Raw genomic sequence first — 20,162 nt, 5'->3', positions numbered from 1 at the left:
TTTAGGTAAAAAAACAAAATAGATTTTAATGTGCACGTCGCCAACTCCACTTAGACGCGTGTGGAAAGCTCCAAAGCACAAGCTCTCTGCAGACTGACCTTAAAAGTCAAAGTTGAACAATCACATCATTATTTAAAAAACAAACAAACCTGCAGTACAGTGTTCCGATCCTGAAAACCTCAAGAGGACAGTCCCTTTGTAGCCCATCCGCAAAGAAGCGCGAGCAGCTTAACAAGCAGATTCCAAAGAGTCCATTTGAACCATCTGTAGCCATACAACACAGTGACACGTCTTGTTTTTCATTTTGTCAAGTTATTAAAAAAAAAAGAAAAAAAAAAAGGCACATTTGCCACATGGATCAGGTTTATCAAAAATATTCATACAGTATCTGTGCAGTGAACAAACTCACTGATAAAATACAGCATTGCAATAATACCTGTATAACTACCCCACGTTTAACAATAACTGTCAATAATTCCCACAATAGAAGGCCGGACATTTTGGGGACAAATCTTATTTTTGGACTTATAAAATGCTCAGTTCAGCTACGACACAAAATCCAACCAGCGATGTGGTTGTCAAACTTGCGGATGGTTCTGTTAAGGAAGGCACTTATTAAATGCGGGGCGCGGCGGCCGTCGCGGGCGAGCGGCTCCCGGGCACTGCAGGCCCGGTCGCCGCCGGCACACAAAAGCAGCGATTGGCCTGCGACATTTAAGGCGAAGCTCCCAGTTCCTGCGCCCAACGAGCGCGTTCACGCCGCTCCGCCGTCCGCAGGCTGCGCGTATGCCGGGCCGGACCCGTCGGGCCCGAGGTCCCACGCCGGGGGTTCCGAGGCAAGTGCGCGACAGTGCGGGTCCGACGGTGACGCTTCCCCGGTCTCGGCCGGCGGGTCTGAAGCAGCGGCGGGCTCGTGCGGCGACGAATGTGTGGATTCTTGGGGTTGTGACGTGTCTGTTGGCGTGTGGTCCACTTTTGCCATTTTGGAATAGTAAGGCAGGAAAAGCCTCTCCGTGGCGCAGGTCCGCATGGCCAGGTACGCGTGCATTAGCAGGTGGGGGAAACGGGACGTGAAGTAGGAAACAAAGTCGTCGGGGATGGAGCCCAGAGTCTCCTGGACCTCGGCGGGCAACTCCCGGTAATGATGTTTCTGTTCGGAGAGGACAAGTCTGAGGGTTGAAAAGGCTACAGTCGTGAAGCGGCGCACCGAAACGGGAAGACGGCATTCTGACCTTGTTCCTCATCGCGCGAAGGAGGTCTCTGACTGAGCCGCCTTTGTAGGAACGAAACTTTCTCAGGTCTGTGAGCCGACAAAAAGACCATAATGGGAGTGCAAAGAGATGAGTCATAACATGACAACACCGAGCTCGGCCGTATGGACTTGAAATATTAGAGATCGATTTCCAGACACAAACCATCAAGGCGTTTTTATTGCCACTCGCAGTTTAAGTTGACCGTCAAACAAAGACAATTAACACGTTCTTAAATGCTTGCAAATGAGCCGTCAAACTGCACGGCTCATTTGATATCATATCTTTAAAGATACGTCCTCCTTAGCAATAAACGCAAATGAGTCAAACGGACGAGCGAGCCATCGCTGTGAGAAGACGGACTCGAGTCCTACCCGTCTGCAGCGGCACTGTGATGTGCTCCCTCCAGTCACTCTTGACCACAGCCCGCCCTCCTCGCTCCAGCCGCCTCACGATGGCTCCGTCCGGCGGCTCCTTCTCGATTCTGTCGCTCACGTCCTGCGAGCCGCGACAAGCGTGCCTTTGGTGAGCGGCCGGTGCGCCACAAACCCGAATAAATGTGTTGTCTAGCTAACACAGGGGGCAGCAAAGTGTCCACTCCAAGCTTTACATTTTGTTTTGCATTCATTTAGGAACGACTGAGTATCATCAAAAGTGCTATAGAGGTTCCGTCTGCTATGATTGTAATTACTAAAATTGTGTTAATTATGAGCAAAAAAGCCAGACCTGGAAGAACTGCAGTTCCTTCTCCAGGCTCCAGAAGAACGGGTGTTTGAGAACACACTCTGCCGAGGGCCTCAGATGAGGCTCCACGCTCAACATCTGCTCGATTAGGTCTCGGGCTACAATGTCGGCTGGTTAAGACAACCGCACAGGGTGATGCTCACAAATCTCCACAGAGCCCGCGGGGTTAGGAATCCCAAAGGTCGGGTTCGGGCCTCACCGTGCGTGTCGGTTTGCAGATGGTCCAGGCTGTACGTTCCCAGTAGGATGTTGGCTTGCCTCTGCAGGGATTTGCCAAACGGGTGGCGACCTTGAGACACCACGTAGTAGAACACGCATCCGGCAGAGAAGATATCAACGGCGCAGGTCTTCCAAACGACGAGAGAAGAAACATTCAATACCATCCGGCACAAACAAGCAAGTAGAGGCCGCGCGTTGACCATCTTCAACTCTTCTGACTGGTGGTTTCGCGCAGTTCCATCTCTTCAAAAAGTGGCCTCACTTGTAATAATGGACACCGTGACACCTGCGTCGCATCTTTTTTGCTCATCAAATAAAATTAAAAAAAAACAACCTACAAACGTTGCTTATCTACTGCTACTCACCGGGTTGTTTTTGCAGTCCTCGCTGAGCACCTCGGGAGCGATCCAGCCCTCCGTCCCCGGCACTCCGGACCTTCTGCTGAAACTGCGCCGGCCCACCGCCAACTTCTTGCACAGGCCGAAGTCCGAGATCATTGCCCGGACCCGCCCGTGGGCGTTCGGCACGGACACCAGGATGTTGTGAGGTTTCAGGTCTCGGTGAACTGCCGGGAGAGGTCAAAGTTGAATAACGGTGCGCTGTGCGTAGTGTCTAATGTCGAAGGAGCGTTTGAAAACAGTGACCTATGTTGAGCGAGTGCAGATGAGCCAGTCCGGACACGGCCTGCTGAAGCAGCATAACCGGCTCCAGTCCATGTCGGTCAAAATCCTTCATCTCCACGTACTGGACGGAGCAAAGGGGAGTTCGGCTTACAGCGCAACCACGTTCATGCGGGGGATACGCGTGGGACTGAAAGATGGCGCACCTCTTGAAGGGAGGTGGCGCACAGCTCGATGGCGATGTACTGGAACTGGCGGTCCCTCTCGGTGCAGAAGTAGCGAATGACATTCGGGTGCTCGTCCGACTCCCGCAGCAGCTGCACTTCGCGGTCTGCGAAGCTGAAGCACTCCGGGAGGAGTCTTTTCACCGCCACCGCACGGTTGTCAAACTGACCCCTGGGGAAGCAATACAAACTTTCATTGGACAATCGACAATGAACAATATTCATCAATTGATTCGCATGTGTTTGTCAGGATGTTTATTATTTTTTTTGAAGTAGCTTTCATAGTTCGAGGCACAGCTTAAAAACTAACAACATGGCTGCAAACAGAGAGGAGCTAGTTTGCGAAAGCAGAAGTAATTAGTGATTTGTAGAGCTGCGACTAATGATTATTTAAAAAAAAACAAAAAACTAATCTGTTGATAATTCAATCAATCAATGAATCAGATTTCAAGTTTGGATTTGGATTTTCATCCCATTATTCAAGAACGTCAATATTAATTCTGTCAAATTGACAGCGCAGAAAAGGCATGAACATAAATGGATTATGATTCACTTGGTTTGCTCCGCACGTCAGAAAATGTTGCCCGTTGTTTTCCAAAGTAAAAGTCGATGTTTGCAAACGTCTTATTTGGATGAAACACAAAGATAATCAATCAGTCCGCGAAATCTGAGACCATTTACTGTTGCGAGCTGGAATCCCAAGAATTTGGACAATTTGAAGTTAAACAAGGTCTCTGAACGATTGATCAATTATCACAATAGTTGTTGAATCATTGGATAACCAATAATTGATTCATTGTTACATCCCTAGCGACTTTTTTTTGTAGGAAAAAGCGACTAGCGACTTGAATTCCCACCAAGAAACAGACAACATGAGCAAAATCCTGTTTTGCACGACACGAACGGAGCCTGGCGGAAGCCAATCGCAGAGTCCACGGGGCCGAAGGCCGCCAAGGACACGGTGCCCGTTATTGACATGTTGGAAACGTTTGCTTCCAAACTGCCAATGTTCTGTTTGGAGGTCGCCTTAGCTCACCTGTTCAACCACGTGAACGAGAAAAAGCAGCCGAGCCACGCAGCGTGACTGACGGCAAATTGTTCGTTGAACAAAAGCAAAACCTTGTTTTCATTCGCATTTGATTTTTCCATAAGCAAAAGGGGAGAGAAACGGATTCAAATATGGAATCAAGATTTTTTCGGGAAGAAGAATGTTATTTTCCAGCCAAATTTCCCAGTCCTGCAATATCCTCACGTCTTTCTCGCACTTACTTGTACACAATGGTACCTTCAGCACCGTGACCCAACACTTGTTTGGGATGGAACGTTATGTTGCCCACTCTGACAATGTTGGAGTCGTCGTCTGATGAGGCAAAGAGGACAAAGCGTCAAAGTGGTCCTTTACACAGACACACGCAAACAATTCGCGCTAACGGCATCTTGATTCCACCTCCTTCCTCGTGTTCATTGGCAGAGCTGCCCAGCTCCGAAACAGAGAGATCGGAGTGGTTGGAGGCACGCGGGGTGACGTTCGGGCTGCTGTGGTCCGAGCATTCCGAGCGAGCGTGAGCCACTTCCAGGTAGTCGCCGTCCGGGACCAGAGGAAGCGACATGTCCGCAGGGGGGAAAGGCTGCTGCCTCTGCAGCAGCTCCAACCTCTCCTCCATCTGCCTTTGGAACTCCTGATGCTGCAGCTGCTGCTGCTTGTGGACGCTCTGTGACAACAGCAGACAGAAAAAGAATTCAAAAGGCACAAAACAAGACACACCATGCTAACTTATCCGTACGTTTTTGCAAAACTGGAGCAAATGACATGACACTTCTGTGACACAACCCTTCAAATTTGAAGCTGTCAAATGTCAGCGTATAGATACTCTAGAGATACTATAGCTTTTCCCGCAGTCCACTAGATGGCGGTATGGTATATAACCTGCCTTGGGGTACGTGATCACAAAGGCCACCCAGCCCGCCAGGAGAAAGGTGCAAAAGATGATGGTGGCCATGTCCTTCAGCATGGAGTCCACAGAGGCTTCCGGGCGCACAGTGCGACCGCTCAGCCCGGGTTCTTGAACGGATATTTCCGGCATGGGAGAAGGCGGAATGTCATCCGTGACAACGTTCTTCACATTCTATAATATGAAGAGAGCAGGCAGTGGAGAAAACAATCATTTCCACCCGGGGGCAACGTTACGGCATCCAAAAACAAAACAAAAACCCACGCACACCTCCTCAGGTTTCTTGTTGCTGGTAGGTGGAATGACGTTGCCCTGGTTACGAGGAAAGCTGTCAGGGAATCTTTCCAGGATCTTGTTGTGAGCTTCGGGAGGCGTCTCATGATGACCTTTAAAGTGAGTCTTGGGTTGAATTAAAATTGCAAACAGTGTGTGGTGTTTGCTAAAAGGACAATTCAAGACTTTGTACCGATGAGCAGCAGGTAGTTGCGCATATAGTTGATGCGGTTTCGCTGGCGGAGCGCAGCGTTGAACTTGACGCTGGTGCTGGGCGTGATGACGCACTCTTTGTCCTCGTCCGTCTCCTGCCCGTCTGGGCCCTCCAGCATGGGGAAGGTGCTGCCTCGAGGCTGCGTATGCAAACAAATATTGAAGGAATCCACAAATGTTTCCTGGTCACGTGTGTCCTAAGAGTACAATGAAGGCCTGTGTTACTTGAGATTGGACTCCAATTGATTTGCCATCACTTTCAGCTAGAGTCCATTCATAAAAAGGAAAGTAATTACAAATATCCAAATGTGCTACGGTCACAACATTTCCTGAGGAGTGTGAACAACTACACAAGTGTCACTCACCACCACTGTGACGCCGTCATGCACCAGGGAGGGGGACGCATACAAGCTGGTCGAGTATTTACCCACATACAAAGTGTCCCTGAAACAGTGGAGGGACATTTTTTTACCATAGAGCGATATGTGAGCTTGGACTGAAAAATGAAAATTCGGAGATTTCCATCGATCAACAAGTACTGGTTTTCATGTTTCAAATAAGCAAGAGCAGGCGTCAACAAAATACAAAATCGCTATCAAACAGCACTGCAGCGTGAAACTGTTTGTTGCTACAGAACTCGGGATGGGCATCGTCATGACATTTCATTAGATTGCCTGGAATTAACGAATCGCGCGATCGAGCCGAAATGACTGCTGTTGATTTCGTCTCATCTACTTTGTGGTTCTCAGCAGAACAAAGGAACAGAGCTACATCCACCATGGTATTTGTCACTATGTACGGAATAACAAAGTCAACAAGTGCACTGTGTTTGCTTACATCAACTTATTATCTGGCTTCTTCTGCTCCTTGGGGAAGGGGTACCTCCACTGGGTGATGCGGCCCACCTCTCCAGACATGAACGTGAGGTAGCGCAGCGTTTCCACGGCCACGTTGGTGTGGGCGACTTTGCGGAGGCCCTCGCGCTGCCAGATGTACATGGCCACCACCGGCGAGTTGTAGTTCTGGACCCACTGGACGTCGCCCGAGTCGCTGTCCACCGTCACAACCAGGCCGTCGCCGTTAGACACGAAATGGGCCATCTCTGCAATGTCGCCACGGGGCGGATTAGCGTCGGGTAAAGTCACGGAAGAGCGACGGCGGCTAGGTGACTTACTGTACTTGGTGTCGTCGTCGGGAAGGGTGGAGGCGTAGTCCGAATAGGTGGCGTTCCAGCGCAGCTCTCGGCTTTTGGTGTCATACATGGTGATGGTGTATTCTGCGAGAGAGACGCAAGCCATGGGAACGGATCCGCTTTGACGCGACACAGTAAATGTATTGTTTTGCTTAGGTAACAGACAAAAGCCAGGCACGGGATTTCAGGTTGTCAAAACAAAGAAGTGGCTCAAAAAGGGAAACTCAACCCTGGATGTGGTGGGTCAGGTGTCAAAGTCAACACCAAAATCTCATTATCATCAGGAAGCCCCCTTTGCTTCCAATAATACGAAACCTTGTAGGTGCAGGTCAAAGTGCGTATGAGGAGGTATACGAGTCAACAGTTGCTGAAACACTCCAGGTGGACGGAACGAAATGGGTGCCGATGCAAATAGACCGACAGAAGAATGAATGTGCTGGCACGATGCGTTTGTTTTGCTTACCTGTGCGTCCCAGATAGAGCAGAGATGAGGACGGACACAGCATGTCGGCAAAGGACGACGTCAGCGTCTGCTGCTTCTCGCCAGTCAGCAGGTCCACCACATGCCAGAGGTCCTGCTTCTTGCCTACACACGCGTACAAAATCATTGAACGGCGTCATCCTTGATCCGTCACTGTCGTTACGCTGAAGAAATGGGCATAATGTTGTCAATAGATGGAAAAACCTTGGAAGTATACAATACGGTCGGGCATTTGAACCGCTTTTCGAGAGACGCAGGTTGGAGGTCGTCAACGACGAGCTATGCATAAGAATAGAGTGGACCCCGCCCTATTCGCGGGGGATAGCGAGCGGGCTTTTGCTATTTATTTTCTACAGACGGTATCACACAAAACATTGCCCCCATTTTTTTTCCCCACCCAAAAACTCATCCGGTTTTCAAAATTCTCAGTGCGTTGTAATCAGGTTCAAGTGGACATTCCCAACAGACTCAGCCTTTTGACACACTTTCATTTTTGATCATTTTCATCTTTAATTGTGTTTGTTTTTTTTCATTTGAAGTGCCGTTGTAAACCGAGGACCCGCATGTGGTTGTGTGGTGATGATTGTTGACTGACCGCGTCTCGAAGAAACTGAGGCAAAATTGCAAACTCCTCCGCTGTGACCAGTCGAGGTTGATTCAAGCCCATCGAGTTCGTGAGAAAAAAATGTGTGCTAGAATGACTCATTGAGTGTTCATTTTTCTCCAGGAAGGAAATGTAGTGAAATGCCCAACTGTAACATACAGTTTCTCTACGACTTGATTTGATTTACATTGGTAGCAGTTTGACTGAAATCGCCCTTACCCATGTAAAGGATTCCATCGGAACTGCGGCAGGGAGACGCTTGCACCAACTCAGGAATAGTGAATGGTAATTTCTGTTTGAGCACAATGAATAAACATGAGCCAACCAGAAGGCCCTCCCTTAATTTATGATAACAAATGAGAGGGAGAAGTCAGAGAAAAGTGTTTGTGCTGAAGTCATTTCCTCTTACAGTGAGGCCTTCGTTGTTCTTTCCACCCAGAGAATACAGACTGCCATCATTGGGGTCAGGCAGAAAAGCCGGCCTGGGAAAAAAAAAAAGCTCGCATTACACCAATGACAAGTGCAATGAACAGTAATTAGTTTCAGGTCAATTAAAGGGAAGTTAAAATGGTGTAAATTAGTTGAACCATTGTGCACTCAAAGCTACATACTCTGCAACATGCGTGGGGACCTGAAGAACTGGATCTGTAAGGACGGAAAATTGGAGACGGGTAAGTTGCCTTGCAAGAGTGACAAAAGCAGAAGTCAACAAAATAGACTGTGAGCAGTAGACCAGCAGAGCGAGAACGTTTAACCCCAGCAAAAGCAAGATCAGCTCAAATCAATATAGAATCTCTCTCAAAAATCCCAAAGAAACTTTACGATAAAGTGGAACCACCATAAATCCATCTGCGCCGAAAACCGAGGATTAACGCTGAGTGCGTCCTATGCTTGGTCCTTTATCTCTTTGGGGCTTTTGTGCCATTTTTTTGCGCCAAGTGTGTCAGTGCCAGTCGGAGATGATCAGCACCCAGCACGACTCTTTTGTGGTTCAGGGCCGCGCAAAGAAACTTGACTCGACATGAGTTGGCACTAGTAGCCATGAAGGCCGGCTGAGCAGAAGCTGACATTTTGTGCTTTTCTTTTGGCCATTTGCGATTCCCTGTCTTTCCTTTCTCATTCCGTTGATTCCAATTAACTCCTATACTTTAAAAGCCTAACTTAATGCTTAAAAAAAAAAGTTTTTTTTTTTTTTTTTTTAAACTATTATTAGCTTCTTGCACAAGCAACAACTGAATACTTGTGGTCTTCCCCCGGTTAGTATTCCAAGCCTGCAGTTATTACGAAATACTGCAGTTGGACTCTTGAAGAGGACTAGAAAGTTTGATCAGTTTTTTGTCTCTTACGCATAAAATATTACATGGTTTTAGTTTTAGCACCTGATCTTTTGGTGACTGCACGAGCTAAAAAGTCAGCAGGTTGTAGAACATTCTCTATTCCACCTCCAGTACTTTGGAATCCCTTACCCACCTGAAATGTGAGCGGCTAACTGAAACTAAATGTTGAAATTTCAATTGAAGACTTACTTTTACACTCTCGCATTTGGTTAAAGCAAACCATACCAACTAGTCTCTCGCCCAGCTTCACGCCCCGACATCTGGATTTTACTGCTGCCGCCGCCGCCGCCTCCCCCCTCATATTTAATCTAATCTTCTAAAACCAAATCACCATCACACGTATTGTACTGAAAAATTGGTTTCATGAAAATCTTTTCAAAACAAGCGAGAAAAATTAACATGTGACAAACAACATTTGTACGCGTGTGAACATACAGGGCGTGGACCAGATGGCGCTGATTCTGAGTCAACGAGACGAGTGAGGGGGGGCCGGTGGGTGGGGTAGGATTACCTGAGGTTGGTCAGTAACTCTTACGTTAAACAAGTGTCACTATTCATGGAGTGGAATTGCGGACGGGGGTGAAACAAATACAACAACAAAGATTTTCTGTGTGGCCTCGAGCCGTGTCGAGTCACAGTGGGAGTGGAGCACGCGTGAGTGGATTCGGCGGAGGACTTCTGCTTCCCGCGTAAATCAGCGGTCAATGTCTTCAACGGATGCGGTGAAGGCGGCTGCTTTGTCATTGTGAGGCGATTGTTTGTGTATGCTGCATCTCGATAAAGAACGACACCAAATTTTGGCTTGCAACTCAAAGACGGCATATGCAATTGTACTATGAAAGATACGTAAAGTGAATAACTCTGAGGTCGAGTCATTTAATCTAGTCATCTTTAATTATTGCCCTATTCACTTTTTAACTCGTTTTATAGTTGTGCAAGAGTTATGAATGTGAAAAGTGAGATGTATGACTCATTAAGCCTTTGTTACTCCAGAGTCCTTTCCTGTTACATTGAAATTATAGCAGTAGCTGTTTTAAACGCCAACGAATGGGAAATGGGGCCAACATTGACCTTCAAGAGTTTGTCCATTTGTTTCTCCGAACGTACGTAGGAGAGCACGGGCATATCCGCCGAGGTCTAGCTTATCTTTTGCAAGTTCCACGGCGAGCGGGGCCTCCACCGCCACGGAAACTCACCATGTTGGCTTGCCCTTGCCCACTCTGGCCTTGAGTAGAGGCGGCCATATTTGTCCCTCTCTCGGTTAATTATTACACATGTTCGGGAGTCAACAGAAGATCTTACAGACATTACTCAAGTGCAGCCCAAACACAAATATGTAGTAACCATGTAGTAAACATTTTCATGAGCAAAGTTACGCAAACACCGAGTCACTAATAAGTCAAAGTCTTGATATGTTTTCCTCTATTTGTACTGTTGATTAAAAGCTGCAGGCAGTCTGATTATCCATTACATTTTGAATACTCCCATGACATGTAACTCTTGAATCACTGCATAAGCAGAATACAAATGTAATACAAAACAAGAGTGGGTGGCTTGGGGTTGGTGGATGAAACAAAAAAGGAAATTCTCTCTGGTCCTCTCCTCTTTACCTTCTTTCAGCGTCCATTTGATCGAGCCAGACTTCTTGCTCACGGCATGCAGGTTTCCGTCCAGGGTGGACACAAAGAGCAAACTTTCAGGCAGCGAAACTGTGCTGGCGCTGGAAAACACCTGAACAGATTACACACACCAAAAAACATCAGATTTGTGAAACAAATCACAAAAGCTGTAATTAACTGCAACTAAAGCTTCTAAACGTACAACATTTCCTGTGTTACAAGTAAAACAAGAGAGGGAATGCCAGCTATCCAGACCAGGGAATTCCCAAACGTCTTCAAAACTTGTTTCGTCTCTTATGCAAGTAAAGTAAAGTGGGACGGAAGAAGGAAGGAAATTGGAGAATTTGCTCATTTGTTGCAATGCCATGTCGCAAACGGCGAACAGTAATGTTCCACTCCGGTCCTGTAGGTGGCGGTAGGTGCCCCGGCGAGAATATCAGCGATTCGGGTCAAAATAAGTGAAAACCCCTGTACATGTGCTCCAGATGCGAAGAAAAAGTATTGATTTACTTCTTGACATTAGCAATACCAGCCACAAAAGAATAAGGTCATATCTACAGTCAGTGCAGTATGTGTGTTAAGTGTGTATGATTTTTCTCCATGCATTCTGTCATTTACGCCACAAGCAATTTGTGTTTTAGGGCCCCGAAACCACAATTGTTGGACAACGGCCGGTGGGAACTTCCAAAAACTGGTTTTAGAAACTTTGGTTTGATTGAAGGAAAGAAAAAAAAAACAAAACATGTTTGGCTTGTCGTGAGTGGATTCCCCCCCAAGGGGGAAAATGCTTTTCAACGTATTGCGTAGCTGTGGACTAATGCATGAACCCGCAAGTGTGCCACAGATGCAATGTGGCAACGGTAAACAAAAGCAGCATGTGAGCAGAATCCCAGCCGCCACGCGCATAAATTCGAAATATTGTTAGCCTGAAAGCGTCATTGTTTTTTATGTTTTAGGGAAAACAAGACAGAAACGCACCAAATTCAGAGTCCAGTTCAGTTCAACTTTTGTGGATTACCGAGGATGAATGACTGACAACCTACACAGACATTATTAAACCAGCACAATATTTAGCAAGTGCATTGGGATTTCTTTTCATATTGCGACTAAATTAAAAATGATACGGGCGACGATGCTGTTAGGCTAATGATATGCAAATATACTGAAACCGCATCGTCCTTGAACCCAAGTCAACTAAATATTGGTTCTTTATTTTTTTAAACTAAACTAAAAACTAAAGATTGTTTCCACGTGCGAGTAACCCACGTGACTTGGCTTATTCCGAAGCGGACGATAGTTCGGGCCATTTGCTCGTTTCAGCTGCGATGGAATTCGGAAAATGCAGCTTTTGACAACTGACCTTAACTGGTTTTGGGTTAGCTTTTCTTCTATGTAGGTGGTATTCTTTTTTCATTTTATGGGGGGCCCGGTTTTACAGCCAATTTGGGAAAGAGAAAAGTTTCAATGCTGTCAAATATATTTTCTGTGTGCCGAGAAAAAACGAGCACTCGTGCAGAACCTCTGCGGTACGGATTGAAATCTCTCACTAATCCCCTCGAATGCTCGTCTGGAGTGAAGTGCAAATAAGCCCTCGCATATCATGCAGATTATCCATCGATAATTGCTTATAGACTCATCTCAGCATTTAGCATTTTGATGGGCGGGGCGGGCGTATTTCAGGGTTGCCAAGTCTGTCATGGAGTGCAAATGCGCCCACTAGTTCACACCGGGCAACCCTCTTGGGTCTCATTGCTCTAATTACCTAAACAAATATGCAATATCATGCACGTCATTTTCAAACAGGAAGAAGAAGCTGTAAATTAGAGCTGGACTGTAACATGAAAGATACTGCTGTCATCTCACATCCTAGTCGAGCATTTGTGTCATTTGTGTCAATAAACTCAACTCACAGTCTTCGGTTTCCTGACATTTCAAGCAGTAGCAAGTGGATAACTCACAACACAAAAACATTTAAGGACATCACTTTTGCGTTATGATGCAGGAAAAAAAAGGTCTGTTCCACCTAGAACATGGCATCCATTTATCGTGTAAGATGATTTCATAATATTGGAGAACTGGGCGGCTCCAGCGGCAGCAATTCTCAGTTTATATGGACAGATGGTCGATAAGTACAACCAAAAAGACATTTGTTTGAGAAGAAGTTGAGAAAAAAGGCTGATCAAATTCACAAGTTTTGAGACAGGCATAATAAGGTGGTTGATTGTGTTCAATTGTTGTTTAAAAAAACATTTGGAAAAAAAAAACCCCCACTGCATTTCAGTACCCTCCAAACTTTTTGAAATGAAACAGCCAGAAGTTGCATAATTACTTGATGGAAACGAGGCTTTAACTGGCACTTTGAGAAGACTTTCTGAATTCTTAAGTAAGCCATCCACCAACAGTTGAGTTGGGGGATTAAGCGCTCTGCCGGGCACTGACGTAAAAGCAGTCACGGTGCTAAAAAGGTCGGAGAAGAATGACTATTGTGTTATGTCAACACAAAGAAGCACAATTAGGGGAAATGGGGAGATCCAATTGAATTATGTGCACAGACCAAACTGCTCATTGAAACTCGGAATCAACTCCGCAGTGGTTGTCTTACATGAAGATGTGAGAGAAAGTCTTTCCAAGAGCCGACCCAATAATACTAAAAATAGTACTTTAAATGAACATACAGGATAATTCTTTGTGGAGAGTTTGGATTATAGCGTTCCCACGTGATCAAAGAGACGGCACCATCAGACAAACAATTATCCAATTGACTGATGACTCAAAAATCGGTCGACTGACTCGGAATGGGGCTTGAAACGGGAGTTTTAGTCACACAGTTCACCAGGCCATTACGTTTCAGGTTTTTGCCCACGGACGGATTTGAACTCTTTGAGAGCAACAGCACATGTCAAACAGCGTCGCGTATGTGTTTATCAAAAGCGTGGTGGCGTTTCAGCAGAGTGCGGCCCACGTGTTCCCGGACCCCCGCGCGGGCGCGCTTTGTCAAAGCACGACCAATCTGCAGCTGGGATCAGATAGAACAAGACCACAACTTATTTATGTGACAAAAGCAGCGTGACAGCATTAGAAGGCCACGGTGACCAGCAAAAGGCAACAAACATTAACTGAGGCACATGCCGTCGTCATATCGATAAAGACATCACAGGTGCACAAAATACAAACTAAAACAACAGGCCCATGCCACATTCCTCGAAATTAACAGAATTTAAATTGGGTGGCAGACCAGGGTACAAGGATGAGCTGTTATAAAGCCAATTCAATCATCTGTTTAGCTAACATTGCTTGTTGATTCAAGCTAACGCGGCGAGGCGTGCTGGTTGCGTCCAGGTCGCGCCTGGACCCAGCAGGATTTGGGAAAGACTAAAAGAGAATCGTGGCATAGAATTTACACAAACAAAAATCAAATATTACAAGAGAAGTGATATAATTCTGGAGTTCAGATTCTTGGAATTTTGAGGTTGTAATTCAACAAGAATAAAGATGTATTATTTACAAGAAAGAGGGTATAACACAATAAAAACAGACATTTAAAACTGATTTTTTTTTCTCTACAAGGTTGTCATTAAAAAAAAAAAAAAAAGGCTTAAGATAGTAAAGTTCTAATTTTATGAATGAAAAAGATTTGAAGTAAGGATAAGTGGCACGGAAAATGGATGGAAGAAGAAAAAAATCAGCATAATATTCCAAGAAAAAAAAACACAATTTCACAATAAAGTTGATTTTTTTACCAGCAATTTTTGGGAAAGAAAGTTGCACTCTCATGTCACAAGGTAGTCATTTTACATCATCAAAAGTAAAAAACCGACATCTCATGGCATCCAATAGGAGAAATGGCGTCGAGAGATTTCAGAGCACAATCCGACGCTTGGTGAATTTGGGGTAACTCTCGCCAACTGCTGCCAAACGTCATCTTAATGGAGCCTGAACTCGCCCAGATCCTGCCGTGCCATTAGAATCAGATGACGCCGTTCCCTTGTTAGCTGATGCTCACTATATTGCCGAGCTGAGGTCTACTTTACCTCCAAACCGCCAGCTGAATGCACCTGGCTGCTTCCCGTTCAGTCGCTTAGCAACCAGCACCAAATATGGGAACGCTTGTACACCAAAAGCATCTTTAGAGTTTCCAATGAATTTAAAAATGCATGTTTTTTTTTTTGTAATGTGGGAGGAAGCTGGAGTATCCAGAAAAAAACCGTGCAGGGGGAGAGCAAGGACACAGAACACAGTAGGTAGGGCCTGCGACGAGATTGGAACCGGGGACCTCTTGTGAGGCACTCGTGCTATTCCCAAGTCATCAATGCAGTTTTGCCTCCAATCAATATCCGTTGTTGAATGCTAGTCCTTCATTTAAAAAAAATGCAAATCAACCAATCATCGGATTTCAAGTGAAATAATAAAATCGAGATCGAACATGCAATGGGTTGATTGCCTTCCTGTGTAAACGCGTGGGGCCCTCGAAAACAAACTTCCCCTGCTGCACTGCAATGAATGCGACTCCAATGTGGGCTCGCTCGTTTTTGCAAAGTGCAGTCTCCACCGTACACGGTCTGCCCGTGCTAACAAGATGAGCAGCATTTTCACATCACATCACAGCTTGACTGCTGTTTTTATAGCCGAGTGGAGGATGCACAACATGATCCAATCAACATTCAAGATAAGAGATTCCCATGGTGCTTTAGCGTACAATTGCGTTCATGATTATTGCACCGCCGACGACACACCACCATAATAGTCACTCATGAATAAACAGTCGCTTGGATGTTACCAATTACGCCATTTCTCGTTTATTCGTCATGTTCTTATGAGCGCCCGATCTCATGAAGCGCTTCTATTCCTGCTGTCGCAAGCTAATCGCCAATATACACTTTGAAGACATAATTCCTCACTTACAGGAGAATGTGTGAACTAAAAGGTCAGCTGCTTGTTACCTTTAGTGGCAGAGCGGCGGAGTAAAGCAAAACGCAGCACAGCAGGGCCCGGCTGCTCAGCGTCCAGTCCATCATTTGCGCTCTCAAAACCCAAAGGAGACGACGGCTCTCGACGCGCGTTCACTCCATACAAGCCGCCTTTTGGCTTCCGTTGCGAAAGGTTCGCTCCTCGAACGTGAAAAAGGACATTGTGGCGGCGCTGCGGCTACCATACGCCGCCGAGCCGAGCCGAGCTAGCTTCGCTTCCTGAAATGAAAGCGGTGGGGGTGGGGCTTCGTGGTAAACGTGCCACGCGAGTGGAGGCGGGGTCAGCCAATAGGAGACGAGTATATGCGCCGGAAGAGGCATCAACAACTTCCGGGTGCCTTGCCCTTTGTTCCGAGATCAGTGCGGTCAGGCAAAGCATGTCCTCGCCGGTTCGACAGCTTCTGCTTCATCGCCGAAAATGACTTCATGCTTTTTATATGGTGATTTTCTATGTCGGATGACGTTTTAAATATGTCGGTATCTGCAAATTTAATAGAGCGCTCGACGTGACCAGATCGATTGAAAACACTTCACGGTAAGGAATTTTCTTCAGTACAGACACATTTCATAAAGAGGCTTCAATGTTAACCTGACACATGTTATTATTGTTATTATTATTTTTATTACTATTATTAATATTACTATTTTGTCCAGGTGTGAAAGTTAAACCGTGTTGAAATTGTCGTGCCGTTGCAGCCACGTGGCGGAGCACGTGGTGGACGCTTTTTGTGAATGCAGTTTATTAAAAGGTAGGTGTGCTTTTATAATGTATAAGTAGCCTTTTTGTTTGTCAATGATGATCCAATTGCGTTAGACTTCTGATGTACAATGAAGTCAACTTCAAATCTGATTCAACAGCATATACTGTTTAAGGAAGCTTTTATATCTGGTATATTAATACATTTCCACCATTTTCATATGCAGCTTCAGTGCCGTTTTGGATCAGGAATAACTTAAGAGTAAGTTGTACAGAATCATGTTGACCATTTTTGAATGAGATGTGCCAATGTCTTCCAATATAAAATTTGCTCTTTTTAAAAAAACATTTTTTTATTCCCCTTCAGATGTCCTGGATCCGTTTGACTCAGAAGAGCACTATACATCTTTAAATAAAGCCCATTTTCCACCTACTGTATGTCTCTCATTCGATTAATCTCCTGTTGTGTTTTGCTCCATGAATAATGCACTCTGCTTAAAACCTGATTGACATATTTGGTGGTCATGCAGGTAAAAAAGAAATGGTGCAAGAACATCACAAGTCCTGTTATAACTGGAGTTTCTTGGCAGTTTCCCCAAGTTTCTCTTTTAAAACATGACACAGTTGTCCATTGTGTCACACGAGTGACAGCCAGTGTTATTTTTTTACAATTACTTGGCAGTTAATTTCCTTCAACAGGAAGTGTGAGACTAACTACAAATGGTTAACTGTGGAATACTAGGTATCTGTTCTACTAGGCGTAGCAAGGGATATTATGTAGTACAAGCCCTTTTGTACTATTGTCACCATTTTGTCAAATTAAAACCCCCCACTTATCAGTGCAAAAAAATATCTTTATTGATCCACAATGGCCTGAACCATAACATTCTGACGTCACTGAACACAACAGCAATGTTGGACATTTTCTTCACAGTGCAAATGAACGCCAAAACCTTTGGAAACAAGATGTACGACAATAATGGCCCAACTTTTTTTTTTTTTTTTGGCTCCCTGTGGAGGAATGTTTTCTTATTACAAAGGCACTTTCTGCCTCATACACTTACAGAAACAAAGTCGCCTGCAAAGCAACGAAGTAAACGACGATTGGGACTCGGCGCACGATACGGAACGAACAGGTTTCGAATGGCAGAAGAAGCGTTGCTTGGCCGGATGGCGGCTGACTGTGCTTTTCTTTCGGCTTGTCGCGTTCGCAGCTTTGCACATCTTCCTCATGCTCCTCTGCAACCGCAACCGCACTACAGCCCATCAACCTTCTCTCTCTCCTGCCTGGCAGCTCCACAACCTCATTATCACAACAAACAGTGGTGCCCTGAGATACGAGTTTAATTTGTTCGTTCGTAACTCAAAACACGTTCCTTGTTACCATGAATCGTAACATCGATCTGTTCCAGCCTCCCCAAATAAGCCAATAAATATTTTTCTAATGTGTTTTTAATAAAGCTTGTGATTCATTTTTGTGGCTACTGCTGGTGTGCGCATCCTGGCCACCGGGGGCAGTATAATACGGCCATGCAGACACAAACCAAGACTTTAACAACTACTTTAAGTGACCCAGTAAGTGCTGTGATATTGGTTGTTTTAGCAGTGGAAAAACAACATACGCCTGTGAGTATTCTTATATTGTTTGTCTTTGAATATTCCTTGCTTAAAGAGTCTGTGGCATTTCCCATCACGTGTTAGCATAGCGGGTTGAAAGGCAAAGTTATGTGGGTGCTTTAGATGCAGAACGTGTAATTCTCCGTTTTATGTGGTATGAAACAGCTTGGAAGTTTCTTTTTTTGAAGAATTGCTCACGATCTGCCAAACTGCCGCCGCTTGTTGTAAAGTGAGTCGAGTTGAATTCGCTGCCACCGTACAGTGCTCGAATCTCAAATTTTCACTCGCAAGTCGAAGCAAACAATCGTCCGAACCTACGACTCCTATTTCAAAACACTCGAAAGTCAGGTCCCTCGCATCTCAAGGCATCACTGCGCTCGTTATTTCTCCTCGGAACGTGTCCTAACCGTCAAAGTCTGGCAACCTCTAACACTTGGATGTTTTCTCAGCTGTGCCTCTGAATGGTTCATTGCTACTCCTGGTCCCTCCGAAAGAAAACCATAGGCAACAGGAAGGGGGCTTGGAACGGATCCCTGATGACTTTCTCATGCAGTACCACAGTTCCTTTCCGGGTACGTTGTCAGATGCGTTCTTTAGATCTACAAAGATCCTTTCCGACCTTCTCTGTACTTCTCTAGCAACACGCTCGAGGCAAATAACGCATCTGTGGCACCGCTCCTTGGTATGCAGCATACTGCTGCTCACAAATACTCACTTTTGTCCTGAGTCTAGCCACCGCTACTCTTTCCTATGTCTTCATTGTATGACTCATCAACTTTATTCCTCTAAACAACTCTGCACGTCGCCCTTGTTCTTCAAAATGGGTGCTACGAGCTCGCCTCACCTCAGGCACCGTCTCACCTTTTAGAATTCTATTCAACAAATATATGAGGACAGTACTGAAACAACATGGCTAAAATCCAGAAAACAGCACGTTTTGACCCCCAAAACTCAAGATATTTTATATCCTGCTAATCTGCACCCCCCCAAAAAAAAAAAATACTCCCTGTCTGGGAAATGTACACAGCATTTGCCACTAATTACCCTTCAAGCCAGAGTGAAACAATGCTTTGGCAATAGAAACACATAACTGTAATTTGAATGAAAAGTGTTGCTAAGAAGCACATTGTCAAGTGAATGAGAGAATCTTATAAATACATTCGTCAGATTTCGGCAAAGGTTTGGCTGCTGCGTCTGCGCATACATTTCAATTCGTACCAGCCCCTCCTTTTTCAAGGCCTTTTGCGCATTACATAAGGTTTGAGTTCAAAGCGTACAGTCTGGACGGCGCCCACGCCGCGTGGGTGCAAACTCTTCACATCGCCATCGTCCTGTTTGCATTTAGTGAGGACTGATACATCTGGGCAGGAAATGCGTGTACAAACACGGACGCGCCGGTTATTTTCTCGTCATCGTCCCACACAGGTCAACACACTTTTCGCAAGCCACTTTAAAGGTCACAAAAAAAAAAAATAGTCTACACTGTACAACTCGAGTTTGGTGCAGCTGTACTTCACAGGTTTGATGGTTGCTATTGGTCACTCCAATGGCTATTTCTCAAAGCGCCGGCACGTATGTATACTTGCTGAACAGCCTAGACACGCCCAGACTTTTGGAATTGGCCACAAACTTTGAGCCCCCCCCCCCCCCCCAACACAAACACACACACACACACACACTCTCTCTCTCTCTCTCTCCCTCTCTCTCTCTCTCGGGTGCAAAGTCAATATATTGCCATGGTGAAAAGCAGCGGTCCGGACGTCTTCTTCACATGTACGACGAGGGCTCAGACTCTTCAGGTTCTGGGCCCTTCAAGGCATCGTTTGACTCGGTAATCAAGCTGGCATTTGAACGCGGGTCCATGGCAGAGTGCATGATGGGTAGCCACAAGTCATCCATGTTTGGCATAACAAATATTTTCTGTCGGGAGGACAAACACATTGTGACAGGCATTGCAGTAGCCCCCAAAAACATCAAATCATTTCCCTCATAACATTAGCCACAGGCCATAATGGCCAAAGTCTTTTTTTTCAACTTAGAATATCAATAAAAAATACCAATGTGCTTGCTAAAAACTGTTTTATTTTTTTCTTCTTTTCCAAAAACGTTGAAATATGACTTGGGCAACTGTGCTATTAGGTGAACATTCTAGT

The 20,162-nt window shown here is 45.5% G+C and overlaps 2 protein-coding genes and 1 long non-coding RNA gene across 7 annotated transcripts in view; 1 reads left to right on the top strand and 2 right to left on the bottom strand.

Annotated features, from left to right (window-relative positions):
• Positions 1-6: 6 nt before the first annotated feature.
• Positions 7-15,913, bottom strand: ern1 (endoplasmic reticulum to nucleus signaling 1). Of its 2 annotated transcripts, none has more exons than XM_061749380.1 (22): positions 15,669-15,913; positions 10,720-10,840; positions 8,384-8,417; positions 8,182-8,254; positions 7,992-8,064; positions 7,151-7,273; positions 6,670-6,771; positions 6,333-6,597; positions 5,861-5,939; positions 5,476-5,635; positions 5,280-5,395; positions 4,989-5,183; positions 4,505-4,769; positions 4,327-4,417; positions 3,040-3,229; positions 2,858-2,957; positions 2,579-2,778; positions 2,194-2,341; positions 1,977-2,092; positions 1,625-1,748; positions 1,233-1,300; positions 7-1,150 (listed from the first exon to the last, which is right to left on the bottom strand). In XM_061749380.1, the coding sequence occupies exons 1-22, from the start codon at positions 15,741-15,743 to the stop codon at positions 755-757; spliced, it is 3,114 nt and encodes a 1,037-aa protein (XP_061605364.1). In that variant the 5' UTR covers positions 15,744-15,913; the 3' UTR covers positions 7-754. The 2 variants fall into 2 exon arrangements, with proteins under 2 accessions (XP_061605364.1, XP_061605363.1); XM_061749379.1 differs by having other exon boundaries at positions 1,977-2,104; positions 15,669-15,912.
• A 120-nt stretch (positions 15,914-16,033) lies between these two features.
• LOC133466069 (uncharacterized) lies at positions 16,034-16,826 on the top strand. The gene is made up of 4 exons (XR_009784832.1): positions 16,034-16,230; positions 16,350-16,444; positions 16,620-16,654; positions 16,760-16,826. It is a non-coding gene; the product is annotated as an uncharacterized LOC133466069 (long non-coding RNA).
• A 399-nt stretch (positions 16,827-17,225) lies between these two features.
• tex2 (testis expressed 2) overlaps positions 17,226-20,162 on the bottom strand; it is a 43,759-nt gene continuing 40,822 nt past the window's right edge. For all 4 annotated transcript variants that reach the window (XM_061749377.1, XM_061749375.1, XM_061749376.1 and 1 more), the window contains one exon: positions 17,226-19,929. In XM_061749377.1, coding sequence (XP_061605361.1) covers positions 19,777-19,929 — 153 coding nt within the window. In that variant the 3' untranslated portion in view covers positions 17,226-19,776. The remainder of the gene's footprint in view (positions 19,930-20,162) is intronic.

This window comes from Phyllopteryx taeniolatus, chromosome 16 (assembly GCF_024500385.1).
Source record: "Phyllopteryx taeniolatus isolate TA_2022b chromosome 16, UOR_Ptae_1.2, whole genome shotgun sequence".
Taxonomy (NCBI): Eukaryota; Metazoa; Chordata; class Actinopteri; order Syngnathiformes; family Syngnathidae; genus Phyllopteryx; species Phyllopteryx taeniolatus.
The sequence above is the reverse complement of the archived record's forward strand: the minus strand, read 5'-3'. Positions and strand labels throughout refer to the sequence as shown.